At 41.0% G+C, this 14,813-nt stretch overlaps 1 protein-coding gene across 1 annotated transcript in view; it reads right to left on the bottom strand.

Annotated features, from left to right (window-relative positions):
* Window positions 1-14,813, bottom strand: part of MET (MET proto-oncogene, receptor tyrosine kinase) — a 68,911-nt gene that overhangs the window by 16,658 nt on the left and 37,440 nt on the right. The window contains exons 10-11 of the mRNA XM_075147326.1: window positions 6,365-6,583; window positions 396-542 (exon numbers count right to left, since the gene is read on the bottom strand). Coding sequence (XP_075003427.1) covers window positions 396-542; window positions 6,365-6,583 — 366 coding nt within the window. The remainder of the gene's footprint in view (window positions 1-395; window positions 543-6,364; window positions 6,584-14,813) is intronic.

Consider the following 14,813-nt stretch of genomic DNA (forward strand, 5'->3'; position numbering starts at 1 on the left):
GAAAGGATCCGATCCTATTGACTGCAGCAGAATTTTTTGCTGAAAAAAGGACTTGTGAGCTCCAAAGTAAACCTACTCCATTATAGCTTCCCATTCTTCCCCATATGTTTCCTCTTGTGTTTGGATTAATAACTATCATTTTATTTCTGTGCTTAGTTTAGGTCCTGCTTTGTGCTTAAGGCTCCAGAAAGTCTCTGTACAAACAGGTAATAACAACAATGATGATAATATTTCTTTTAAAATAGTCGATATTATTTGAATTTCCATCCCAATATTACAGAGATATCTGTAAACACAGGCTTAGGCTTAAATTTAAAGTTTATAGGTTCAATAGCGACATTGGGAATGATAATAAAAATGGCATTAACATCTCATGTGTGGTGTAGCTGCCTCACCTCTATATTTAGCTCGCCGTTGGATTTCAGGAGATCGCTGGGAACTGTACACAGAATTGATTCCGACTGCAGGAGGAGGTTTTCGCAGCTTTTATTTCCGACTTTTAGCACCTCTCCTTTAACAGCTTCTGAATCAATATAATTTCCCTTGGAAAAAAAAAATCAATTTCATATTACATAACCATCTCATAAAAGTTAAGGAGAAGTCCTTTTATTACCTTGGAAAATGTTTTTAATGGAAAAACAATTGTGAAATAAAAGACTAATGCAAATTTACATTGCCCTGTCAATATGCATGTATCAGTTTTTTTCATGTAAATGGGAGTTTGACAGACAGGCCAGAGGGGGTTGATAAAGCTTACAGATAAAATCTGCCGTCACTAATACTCATACAGCCCATAGAGACTTCTAAAAATGTAAATGTCCGAGGGATAAATTCTGTTGGTCCTGTTTAGATTTTTGCATAATTTGCACAAGAAAGGAAGCATTATGTGACCCTGTTGTTTATACAAAACTGGCATTATATTATCCACAAACAAAAGGCATCTCAAACATTTTTTTTTGTAAGTGGTTATGGTAGCAGGAGTGAAGCTTTCAAAAAGAACTAATTGATTATAATCATAAAAATGCACAAATCTGTTAAAATCACGTTCCACAGACCAGAGAGGAACAAACCCTGGTAAAGATGACAGCATGAAAAGTGCACTCCCTACGCAGAAAACCTGCTTTCACATCCCAGACTTGGATGAAATATTATTCCTTCTGGTATCGTGATAGTAGTATCCAAAGGCCAAGTTCAAGATCTTTTGAACTCAGGAAGGCATCAGTATTTAAGAAGCTGCTGTATCCTGTGTACAGCCCAGCTTAAGATAAGATGAAAGAACAGGCACATGAAGTGGGAGTAAAAGGGGAGAAGGGAGGATGGGGAGTAACACTAATACAGACTACTTATGTGGGCTGGATCTGGGGGTTTCTCTTGAGAAGGGAGGAAGGCGTCATGGCTGACACTGCTACGAGGCTCATACACTGGAAAGAAAACAAGAATCCCATTCTGAGGGGCAAAAAAAATCTTACTTTGGAATATGTTTTGGGTGTGCTGCAGAATCAGACTGAGCCCTGGGAAAATGTTAATAAAAATATAGGAGAAGCAGTTTAACGTCGTCTTTTGACTGGCAAAGCCACAACCCAGGTGAGTACTTCTTAATCTCTGGCCAAAAAAGTCCATTTTGCACTCTATCTTCTGTCAACTTGGAGCCATTCTGTTTGGTGTTAATTAAGTAAATATTCAATGTTTATTGCTTATTAGTATGGAGGTTTGCTGGAGATTGTGAGCCATTCATGTTCAAATCTTTTCTTTGAATGATGTACCTCAGAAGACTTGAATGTGGGTCTTCCATCTCCAGGATAAATATACTATCCTGGAGAGTGTGGGTGAGTGGACTCTCTTTTTCTTCTACGCCGAATCTTAGAATTTTTTCTCCACCAAAACTGATGCTTACCCAAAGGAAAAGAAAAAAATCATACTGATGTTTCCTAAGGTGGTCCTTAGCCAGTTATAATGAAGATAGTAGTTTTTACTTATAACCATTACCATTATATTACCTTTAATATATTATAATTTAAAATATATTCAGTATGATATCTCAATATATTAAGAGATTCAAAACTCTTTCAGCAGTGGTTTTGCTCTTCTAAGGACCACAGAATTTGCCTATGATTTTAAGAAAAGGAGGAAACTGACTCCTCTGGGAAAAAATATTTTCTGTTTTAAAATGCATATTACCCCCTTCTTACTGAGCAATGCCCTTGCACGCAAGTTGGATAAGCTAGTTACTGGACTGAGTAGCTCTTGCAAACCAATCTGATAGACCAACTTTAGAGAGATGGGAATAATTTGGGTGAAGGTCTAGAAGCAGTAGAAAGACCACAAAGGTGTGGAAATTTTGAGATTGGTGTCAGAAGAATTTTTGAGGTTCCTAAGCAGAGCGAGTTGACTTGGGAAGAATGAAGAGTTACTGCTGCTGCAGAGCTTCCATTTCAGCTTGCTCAGAAATACCAGGGTTTCCATGTTGCACTCTCTTGTACCAAACACTGAGAAAAACATCATTTTCTATGCGATGTAGAAGAGGATTGAAAATAGAGTGACCTATAAATATACGAGAAGAGTTCCTTAAGATTGTCTCATAAAGAATGTGTTGTACTGGCTTAGGAATAGACAATTTAGTAAGTCTTGTCGTACTCTTAGTTTTAGGGTAGATGTGCCAGAGGACAGCCAAGATCTCAGATGTGATGTGTAACATGAAATGACAATTGTGCTACTTATTTCTGTAGTGGAAGATTTATATTTATAAATACAACTTAGTCACCTAGCGGCCCATTCCTAGGCCTCCTCTGGAAGCACGCACAGGGTCCCTGCACCAGCTTGGTGCACAAGCACAACCCCAGATGAGGTCAGGCCTCTGGGCAGAGGTAAGAAGCTGTTTCTTTCCTTATTTATTTGTTGTTTTTCTTCACAGCTAGGACACACTGGGCTGTCAGCGGCCAGCTTGCAGGTCTGGGTCAGTGGCTCCTGCAGGAGGCAGCAAGTAGACTGTCCTCTTGAGCAGACTCAGGTCTTCGGTCGTCCCCAACAGCAAAACACCAGAATTTCTCCTGCCCTGAGAGCTTCCCGTGTTGGCAGAAGACAGGAGCCCTTCTGAAGTGATGTCTTCACAGTGTTGAAGCAGAGAAGTGCCTCAAGCCACTCTGCCATGACCCCTCTGACTGGGGCATGGTGGGCACTGAGAGACTTCAAAGAGCCACATACTTGGCAGAGGAAGATAGTGATGATGTGGGACCTTGAGAGGCTCGGTAGTGTGGAAGACAAAAGGGCTGGCACTGAAGACAAGAAGGGCTGGCATTCGTGGCACACAGTGCCCTGACTGTGTTTTAGACAGAAGACAATGTTTTCTTGTGTGTAACATTTTCTTACAAAAACATCTTATGGTCATCAGGGGAAACCAAATAGAACCTTTCAATCGGTACCCACCGTCATTTGATGAAAGCCAAATATGTCACACTAGATTAGTTTGATTGAAAAACTTGTGATAAAAGCTTCCTCCGCCCCTCTGAAACTAATTAAGAAAAAGATAAAAGAACTTTGGTTTGGTAGAACAGACTGTTCACTGAAGCAAGCTGCCATTTAATTTCATGCTGAGTTGCTTAATTACTGCACAAAATATGACCATGAGGCATGTAAACTTGTGTGTGTGTATTTTTGAATGCGGGTACGGGGCAAGGGAAGAGTGTTGCCAATATGGCTTGTGATGATCTTTTGGGTCCCGACTATAATTTCTGAAAGTCGCTCCAGTGTTTTGATAGAAGCATCCCACTATAACTAATTCTATTTAGAGGAAGATGTTAAATTGGTGCTTGTTCATGCTTTGTTCTAGGAGACCAGCTTTCACTGATGTTATTCTCCAGTTGGTTGCCAGGAAATAACCAGAGCATTAGGCTTAGGTAGACATCTGCCTTGGGTGCCATGACTACAGGTGACATCAATATTACAAAATTGTGACTTTAGTCAGTTGTCAGTGGTACAGTCTTCAGCCAGCCTTTCTCATCTGAATGGCTTCTTCCCAGCAATAAACAGCACTAGGGACTTCTCCTTCAGGGAGAATAAAAGGTTCAAGAGTAAAAGAAAGAAGAAAGTTAAAAAACAAGCTAATTTTCAACCCTCAGTCTCTGCGAAGATTATGGAGCAAGTCCTCATGGAAGCATTTCCAGGCAGAGGAAGGACAAAAATGTGATTGGGAACAGCCAGCACAGGTGGATTTTGCTGGAGCAGCCTGATTGCCTCCTATGCAGACATGACTGGCTCTGTAGATGCAGGGAAAGCACTGGACAATGTTTACCTTGATTTTAGCAAGGTTTGCAACACAATCTCTCCTAGCAATAAAAACAAATTGGGATGATATGGACTGGACGGATGGACTATAACGTGGGTGAAAAACTGCCTGGCCATCAGCTGAAATCTTAGAAGTCTAACAAGCGGCATTCGTCAATGCCTAATATTGGGACCAATATTGCTTAAAATCTTCGTTGACAGCCTGGGCAAAGGGACAGGATGCACTGTCCTTGCGCTTTCAGATGACATCAAATTTAGGAAAATGACTCATATACTGGACCACAAGGTGAAATCAGACAGCAGTGTGCCGTTCTAGTGATGAAGGCTCAGCACGTATTTTAGCAGCAGCAAAGCCAATAGATTGAAGGTGATTGTTTCCTCTGCTCAGCACTTGTGAGGCCACACCTGGAGAATTGTGTGGAGTTTTGAACCCCACAGAACAGGAGAGATACTGTCAAACTGGATGAAGTACAGCAAAGGGCCACTGAGCTAGGAAGGGAGCTGAAGCACAGGATGCACAATGCAGGGCTAGTGGAGCTGGGTTTTTCAAAGCTATAAAATCTCCATTCTTGGAGATTTTAAACACTCATTTAGACAAGGCCATAGGCAACCTGACCTAATTTTTAACTTAGCCCTGTTTTGAGCAAGGAGGTTAGACTACGAAGACCTCCAGAGGTTCTTTGCAATCTAAGTTATTCTATGATTCTTCTCAAGTTAGTCTTCTTTCCAATTTGTTGATATGCATGACCTGCATATCATACTGGAAAACACTGCTGTCACTGCACAGAGGCACTGAGCCATGCAGCAGCTATATATTCCCAGCTCTCTGTTGGGAGAACTCTTTCTAGTGTTTCTCCATTACTGAACGGGAGACTTGCTCTGCATTGAGGAAGGGGTGATTGTATGGCCACAAGTTCCAAGCAGAAAAACTAAACAAAAAAATAAAAGTCAGACTGATTATTCTTTGGAATTTTCCCAAAACACTTTGTGGAGACAGATCAATATTCAGAGAGTTTGACTGGAACCCAGCATGGCTGACGAGGCTGAGGTAACTCCCTCTGATTTCCTGCAGCTCAGGAGCTGGCCCACTGGACCATCTTGGAGTCAAAGATCTCAGCGCTTCCAGATTTCATGGCTGTCATAGGGGAAAGGAGTTTTGGCTTACAGAGCTATGGAGCAGCTACACAAAGAGATGACCCCAGCATTAAAGCTGATTCTCTTCTGTAAAGCATTTTTTATAGATTATGTTCTATATAAATTATAGATATTCTATATAAATTATATGTACATAATAATAAATTTTCATAAACTTTCATTGTAAGTTAGAAATACCTGTATTTATACTGTTTCTATTTGATACTCTAACTCAGAAAAGCACTAGATTTCAAGAAATCGGGCTCTCGCAAAATGGGTTTAACTTTCTCCGCAGCACTCTAGTAGAGAGCAGCCTGTGCCTGCGAGGGCCCCGAATTCCTAAGAGATGTGTCTCAGTACTGTGTAGGCTATTCTCAGTGCTCTTTTAAGAGGCACTCAGCATCAACTTTGCATTTTTCATGGATGCGTAAATATTTAGCCTACGGTGGAGGCTGATCCTCATGAGTGACTTTGTGCACAGGCCAGAGTTTCCCTCAGCTCTAGAGCGCCAAAGCCGCTAGGCCACTTTCTATAGGCAACTCTGTGTCTTTTGTGAGGAAGGACACAAAACAATGTGATAGTAAGAGCTGGGACTCGCGCGCAGCCCGCACGCTTCAGGTTCTGGGCTGCTGGCCATGTTTAATCCTGAGCTGGTGACGCAGCTCATCGCAATTGGAAGCTGACGCAGCATGGTCCTCCCACGAGGACGAGGAAAGCCCCTCTCCCACCCCACCTGATGCCAACAACCACCCTGGTATATCTTTGTTTTCAGCTCTGCGTCTTTTAAGTTGTGACAGCTGGGGGCTCGGGTGAACGCAGTACTGAACACACTGCTCTCCCTGCCCTTGCTTCCTTGGGGCCTCCTTTATTTCATCAAAATGCCTGTTCCACGCTACGCTGCTGATGTGCGCTTGCGAATAATTGAAAAACTTGTATCAACATTTCTTACCTTAATTTCCAGAACGTTTTGGTTGCCTCTTGAGATGAACACTGGCTTTTCAAAATGCTTAAATACAGGATTATTTACATAATCAAAATCAAAGTACAAAGAGCTGACACCATCAAAAATAAAGAACACTTTGGTTACAAAGGGTGGTTGAAGATTGAAGGCTTTCAGTGAAGGAGTTGTACAGCAGATTATCTCTGAGCTAGAGCGGTGGCTACATGCCTATAAGAAAGAAAGAAAAAGGTAATGGGAATAAGTACGTGCATAGGAAGTCACTGATGAACGTAACTGTTCTTTAACAATACACATATATTGAAAAAATAAACACCAGAGGTCTTGTTCTCCTTTAACCAAAGCAAAACCCTGATCAGTGCTACACAGCGTTTATTTAGAGCTGGGAGAAAAGTATAAAAACTTCATGTCAATGGTGTTTGCACTCTTGTTGAGGAAATGTTCAAGTAAACAAGCTTCCTGGCCTGATTGTTCACAGCACTTTTAAAGTAAATATTTTGCAGATAATTAATGGAAAATGATTTCCAAAGCCAAGGACCATCAGGAGGCTATCCTGAGGTACTGAGCTGTACTGGGACACAAAGCAGCCATAATTCAATTTATCCAGCCTATGCCAGTGTGACTGCCACACGGATTTCTCTTCTTTTTATACTACCAAAGCAATAGCAAGGGACCAGAGGAGAAGGTAAAAATACAGCCAATGAATCTGACAGAAATAGCAGAAAACAGAAGTAAAGCACCACTTACCCACAGCGTAGCTAAGCCGCTGTGTTTCCAGAAAGGCACTATGGATGCTGTGAGAAAGTGCTTTAAAGCCAAAGCCACCGTGGGATTCTGGGCCACGCAAGCTCAGCAAAGTGTATCTTCTTTCTAAAAATGTATGTATAAGGCCCCAGATGTGCGGCATTTGGTGCTTAGGTACACAGGTGTCATGCAAGTCCCTCCTGGGAGTGTTGACTGTGGGACGTGCTTCACACTGTATCTCCTTGGACCAGCATCACTGGGATGCATCACTGCGGTGCAGGAGCTGCCTGACGACAAGCATGAAGCCACGCTTGCCCCTCGCTCTGCCGCTATTCCTCGTGAGGGCCTGCTCTGGAGGTGCTTCCCGGGCGAAAGCTACTGGTGCACCCTACACTCCAGAAGACCTCCCAGAGCATGCTTTGTGCTGTGGGACTGCGATCCAGCGTGAAATGTCTGGCCAGGGTGCTTCCCTCTATCCCATACCGCCTTGACGCAGGACTCAGGAGACAGACAAGACGGACTCAGGTCCTTGCAAAAAGGATTGCTGTGTTGCAAGGCAGGACAGCAGGGATTTGCAGGCAGCCTGATCTGAAGCTGAGTTTAGGCAGTTTGCAGGGATAATATGAATCCTTGCAGATGGGATTCATCCAGCCTGCATCCAGACACCTGCATTGGAGTTAGTTGTCTAAACTGCCTTTGTGGCCAACAGAGGGAAACAGGCTCACCTAGAGCGGGATTCATCTGATCCATTTTAGACAACAGCTTTAATTAGATTAATGGTGCTCTAGAAGGGTCAGCTTCTCTCTCTTGACTGTGAAGGTTTCTACATGACTAATTTGTTTATAATGTCAACAGCACATCTACAAGCATTGATGGGAGGCACGGTGGGTGCTGGGCTGCATCACGCAAACCGCAGAGTGGCTTGTTTGTGACTGTATCGTGTACTCCCTTCGCTGTGCCTCCCTTTCATGCTGCCTGCCGTGGATATGGTTGAAGGACTTCTGGCACAAACAGAGTTGCTTCAGCCCCGTAGAAGTATTTCTCTTCCAACTGTATAAACCTTCTGTAAGTAGTTCCCTGTACACTGTGCCCTGACAGCAGAGATTACACTTTTTTTTTTTATAAATAGAGTGGCTGACATGTGGCCTGGTAACAATAGGGCTTAGCTCCTAGTCATCATAAATCTTACATTTGTTCTACAAGAAATCTTGCTGGAAAACCAACAGTGCTGTTGAATACCTTTGTGCATCTAGAAAAGACCAAAAATATATATTTTTCTGTTTTGTTTTTCAAATTAAACTGGTTCTCATTATAAAATGCTGCCTGAAGGAGCTGTGAAATTAGTTTACATTTGTCTATAATATGCTAAATTAATGCAATGTAATTGTGCTGTTTCAAATCAGTGACATAACTGTTCAAGCTGTATCAGTTATATACTCCCATTAGCTTGAAAAGTAGGATTAAATTAGCCATCTACAAATCAGCACTTTTTCTTATCACCACACCAATTCATGTTTTTGTGCATAATATTGTGAAATCTTGGATCTGCCAAGGGAAACATTTTCAAGCCTCTGAAACGGAGCGCTAGAGTTTTAGAGCTCTACTACAAGGGTTCAGCACTACTAGTGCTGAACTGTGAGTTCAGCACTCAGTTAAATAACTTGGTGCAGGTCTCAGTGATGCTAATGGCACTTGCACCCGTGTAACTAACACCCCATTTAGATTCCTAGCACAAATTCAGAAATATTTGTGCATCCCCCATGACAACAAGGTAATCTGTGGGACACAAGACAAGGCAGAATTTCGCACCATTTGTTTACAGTATTAGACTGTTCTTCCTCTTTTGAATACCTTGTTATATACCATTTACCGTATCTCAGGCTTTCTTATATCACATGGATCTAGAAATTCTTTTGAATCAGTATGGTAATAATAAGATGCATCATTAGTATAATGTATGATCAAGCCATACTTTTCCATGATATATGAATATTCATAAAGTTATCTATCATATTGTGTCGATTCTAAAAAGGGATTACTAAAATATATATAATTATAAAACCAAATATGTCCCAGGTAATCATTATATTTATTTGATTAATTTAAATTCATTAGACTTTTTATCTACTGTAGAGTAGTGATGTCCCTTAAATGAATAGCAGTGGTATTCATAACTTTGTTTGTGGCTATCTATTAGAATCAGATACTTTACTTTATCAGGCTGGTCTCTGAAGAGGAAGCTTTCAGAAAATGATAAAAATCTAATAATACTCTTTGGAAGGGATGCAATGTGACTGATTGGTAAGGTCAAGAAAAATCTTATTTGCAATGCCCTTATTGGTACATGATTTGACATGACATTTTTACCTTGAAATTGGTTTTAGCAATTGAAGAATATGATGGTTTAGTTTTCAAGAAATATTGGATTGAGGATCTATAAGAAAAAAACTCTAATTCAATCTGTTGCCTTCTCAATTAAGATACTGCCTATCACCCAGCACCTTTAACTTTTATTTAATTAGGCTTTAAAGCACATTCACTTTAAAAGCTAAGCCTACATTCTTATTGTGACTATAATCTACATCTGAAGACAATAAGGAAGAAAAGATTTAAAAATTATGGAGCATTTCACAAGCATAAGTAAATACTATACCCCAAAGGGAACAATAATCCATTGCACAATGCATATGACTCATCACTTAAAGGTATGTATTCTTGTTTCATTTGTAAAATATGACCCTTGAGGCAATTAATTCAAACTTGACCTACAGAATCTGAACTTCGGTGCCCAATTCAATTTTTTTTCATCTGATAGAATAACAGGAAAAGTATGAAGGAGGATCTCTGAGCTCCAAAGGTCTCTCAGCAGCTGACCCAGATAAGAGAGGGGCAGTTGGATGTGTATTACAGGATCTGTAGCAGTCAGAAGGGAGAAAAGGGCCAATTTGTCCTTTCATAGAAAAGTAAACTTTTGAGGAAGGAAAGATGAATGAGGTTAAACACAGACCAGGAGACTCTCCAACCATCTTTGCCAAAGGATGATTTCTCAATAGAAAGAGATGAGAATTCAGATCTGACTTGAGGAAAGCCTATTCAGAAGGCTTTTCTGTGTAGGTGAGAAACTGAGCAGTGACACTCAAGCAGGGCATCTTGAAGATTTTTCAGAGAACTCACTGGCTTTTGCTGCCATTTCAGGTAGTGCAGTGAATGGCCCTAATGAATCGGTAGCATTTTTATTCTAGTTTCTTCGTGGATGAAGGCATGTGACATGATACTTCCAGTCTCTCAGATCATTGGACCACAAGGTAGAGTAAAACCTCTCTTGCTCCTGGGTCTGAGAGACAGCCCTTCGCACAACACGACCAATATTGACTGGGAGTCTAAATTTCTCCCTGGGCTTGGGATGGGAAATGTACCTGCTAGCACCACATCCCTGGCACCCTGATGATTTCACAGCGTGGGCTTTTCCCTGACACCACCTGCTGCACTCTTTCCTTGCCAGGAGATGTGCATGAGATGCAGATTTGGCACAGAAAGAAAGGCGAATGGTTCCCCTCCATGAGGAAAACTCTTTGCTGGGCTTCTGTGGCAGCTTTATGCCTTAGAGTCAACACAGATAGAGCCTCCAACCCTGAGCGTCTTCCGATAGGTAGTCAGGAATATCTTCAATAATCACACACTCACCATCCACAGTTTCCAGGGAATTTCTTCTATCGCTATTTAATAAATCTAAGGTAGACACTTGCAGGTGATTTCTAGGCATTTTGATGAGTATTATGAGTATGGATTGTTCATGGACTTGTAAACATTGAAGGAACTTTAGGGCATTTTAAAATTCTCCTGTAATACAGCAGGAAATGGCATCTAGCAAGGAGCAATTAAGAAATGCTAAAGATCATTCAAAAGACTACTTACTGGAGAGATAATTAAAAGTCTGTGGAAAGAGATGATCTTGCATAGCTACAGGGTCAGTTGTTGAAGGTCATGCATTAAAAGGTGCTTCTCCCTAATTTTGCAACCTTGCATATCTTGAGACATTCATGGTTAGAAGAGATTAAACAGTGGGAATATATATCCAAATTAGTTAATGGATGGAATATTAAAAACGCTACAGCAAAGGATCCCCAAATGACCACTTGTTCACTATTGGGGAATCAATGCAAAGTACAGGTTTTCAAAGAGAAAATATTGGTCTCAAGTGCTTCAGAAGCAGAAGAATCATCTGGCATGATTTATACCAGAGGTTAGAAGACACTTATTTTGTAAACAGGCTCCTGATCAAACACCATTCCAAACTGTGCAAAGCTTTTTTACAGGCACAATGCAAAGTGAAAGGAAGGAATGAGCTGCTTCCCTCCTTGTGCACCTCACACAGGAACTGGACATGTAAACAGAAGTGAGGGGGTTTGTGTATCCTTATGCATTATCTAGAGCTGTCGGGAATTTATGCAGCACCGCCTAAATTCATATTTTTTGTTCCTAGTCAGAACAAATGGTCAAAAGAACTCATGAAATAGAAATTAAAAAGAAACACATTGCAAGTATTGAAACATATGGTTCAATAACTCTAGAACATTTTTTTCACTTGTTGAAATACCAAATTCAAAGAAAGCTAAATGTATTATTTTGACAGTGTTAACATATAATGTAATATAAACACAACTAGTGTGAACACAGTATTGAACAATTTTAAGGAAATTTAAATAAATAAGGAATGAAAATGATAAAGCTGAAGCAAGGCATTTTTGCCTTATAGAAGAAAAAGTTTCAGAAGTATTGACCTTCAAACATGAAAGCTGAAAAGCTCAACTTAAATGTTTCTTCTATAGGGGGCTGGCATATTGCCCCCAAAACTTTTCAGTCGCAGTGAAACTGCATTTCTTATGGGGAGTTGTTCCAGAAAAACTCTTTTACCAGTTTTATCGCTCATCTCTTCCATCGGGATGGAAAGAAACAGGCAGAGAAGAGCAGATGCCCCAGGGCGCGTCAGCTGGCTCTGCTCCCTGAGGCTTTGGGATACAGAGCATCCCCAACAGCTCCTGCTGCTTACAAAAGTGACCCTCCACTCACACTGCAACTCCATCAGGGCTCTAGGCCACAATTAAGCCTGAGGGAGTGAATTAAGGGTCTGGGGATAGATAGCTGACAGGAAAAGGTGAGACCTCCTTTAAATCGGGCACCACCAGTTTTAGGCAAATGGGAGAGGGTCTGGGAGGTGGCAGAAAGAAGGAGCAGAGCTCTAGGAAACACTTATCAGGAGAATTTGGAGTAGTTTGGTTTGTTTTACCTGGAAAAGAGAAAGGCTGAATCATAATGTAGTGCAAATATGTAAAATTAGCAGGAGAGACTGGTAATCTGTTGTTTGTGTCCACTGAGGGTTAAACAAGAAGATAGCTAATTAGCAGCTAGGATTTGGGTTAATTATTAGAAAGAAGTCTTTCCAAACCACTAGGTAAGCAGGTAAAGCAGCTCTCTCCAAAGCTTGTTTAAGCAAGGTTGTGAAATTTCTTTCACAAGAAGCTTTAATAACAGCCTAGACAAATATCCGTCAGGCAGTGGTCTGCGTACATTTGCTCCTGCCGCAGGGAAGCGGGCCAGGCTAGGTCTTTGTGGTCCCTCCCAGCTGTACTTTCCTTTGATACTTTGGGATGTGTTTCAGTGCTGGCTTTGGTTTTCCCAAGAGCCAGAGTTTCTGAATGCTGACAAAAGCAGCTTCTTGGAGGAGGCTGGTGAGAGAAAACTGAAAAGAAAAAGGGCTTAAATAACAATTTAAAAAAATGACTCAGTTAGCTCTCCTCTCCCAAACTAAGGAAGCAAAAAGATATGTAACCTCAGCTACAGGACTTCTTGATCATTTTGGTTTGTATTGCACTGTTTGTCTGGGTTTGGTCTATTCAGGACCACAACCTGTTTTCTCCTTTATAAATGGGATAGCTGGTCATTGCAGTGGTCTGAATCCCTGCTGGAAATAGTTCCTCATCGTTGCTTATTTTTGTAATTACTGGATGACAGTTTGCTTTTTTGGTATATCGTTCATGCACAGGGCCCAGAATCTCCAGCGCAGGATGGGGCAGGCTGCAACCATAGGCATCCTCTGCCAGCAATTTCCTCAGTTACACGGTGCAATCTTGTTTCGCCACTTACAAATCTTCCTCTTCTCCCTGAGAACTAATATCCTTCTTTGAAAAATAAGCTCGAGGTAAAGACTAGTGACAGAACAAATGGCAAGCAGAGCTGGGCTGCCACAGAGGCAGGGAAAGCCACCGAGTGCCAGAAGCCTTTAATTTCAATAGGGCAAAGTATATTACTTGGGCAGTGTCAAACTATAAACCACTCTGGATTATAATCTGTTTGAGGTTATATTCCACCCTTTGTGCAGGGAGAATGAACTTGTGTACAGCTGCTTTTACAGAGGGGCAGATTCTTAGAGATCTGCAGTGGTAGGGGACAGATATCCTTATGGAAAAGGAGGGTCAGACCTGCCTCTTCTTGTGTGTTGGCAAATATCACGCACACTGCAAGGTATGAAAAGAAAAAGAATAAGGGAGATAAATCTGACTGTCTATGTCCACGTCTTTTTCCAATAGCAGGTTAAAAGGCAGCAAACCACTGCTCAAAGGAAAGGTTGTTCCCCAATATTTGGGGGAGAGAGCAAACTCTACAGTGTTCATTGCCTGGAGTTGCCAGTCACTTTTGGACAGTGGATTTAGTTCTTTAAAACTTCAGATCCTTTCAAATCTGTTCAAATTCTGAGGAAGTCCCAGATATTTGACAAGCAAGGTATGCAGTATCAGGGCCTGAAGAGAAGCAGAATCGCATATTCTCACAAGGGAACAGAGAAAGCAAGTGAATGATCTTTACTTCAAAAGAAAGACTGCTCAAACCCACACAAAGCAAAATCTAAAGAGCTGATTTCAGCAATGATCTTTTCCTTGGAAATCTTTTGTACTTAGAAATAATCATGCCCACATTACACAAAACCTAATAAATTTTGAGTTTGGTTGATTTCACTGAAATGTTTTGCTTTCCGACTCATGGGTAAAGTGTCTTTTTGACAACATTGAACACTGTGTTTTATTGCAGGGGCGCTGATTTTCAGATTAAAATCTGAACCCATTAAATTACAAGCCACAATTACATCCAGCTGAAATTCAGGTCCTGACACTCATAATATTATACAAATTAGGATCACGAAGAATATTAGAATCATAGAATCATTAAGGTTGGAAAAGACCTCTAAAATCATCGAGTCCAACTGTCAACCCAACGCTACCATGCCCACTAAACCATGTCCCTAAGCGCCTCATCTACACGACTTTTAAATACTTCCAGGGATGGTGACTCAACCACTTCCCTGGGCAGCCTGTTCCAAGGCCTGACCACTCTTTCAGTAAGGAAATTTTTCCTAAAGTCCAATCTAAACCTCCCTATTATGACCTTGAAGCTATAAAAGACTGCAAATTTGCAGACATACCATTTAAAATGCTTTGAGCAAACCTAGATCTAATACTTAGAATTCAATACAGGAAATAGTGTATGATGATCATTAGAAGTAAGCTGAGAATATGACCAGTAACGTAGCATGTCATAAAGAGTGTAGGTCAATTTAGCTTCAGTTAGGCTAAACAGACCTTACAGATAAGAAAATGTTGGAGGTGCAAGACAAGTGTGTAGGCAAAAGCTTACAGGAAACAGT

The sequence above is a fragment of the Calonectris borealis genome, chromosome 1 (genome assembly GCF_964195595.1).
Source record: "Calonectris borealis chromosome 1, bCalBor7.hap1.2, whole genome shotgun sequence".
Lineage (NCBI taxonomy): Eukaryota > Metazoa > Chordata > Aves > Procellariiformes > Procellariidae > Calonectris > Calonectris borealis.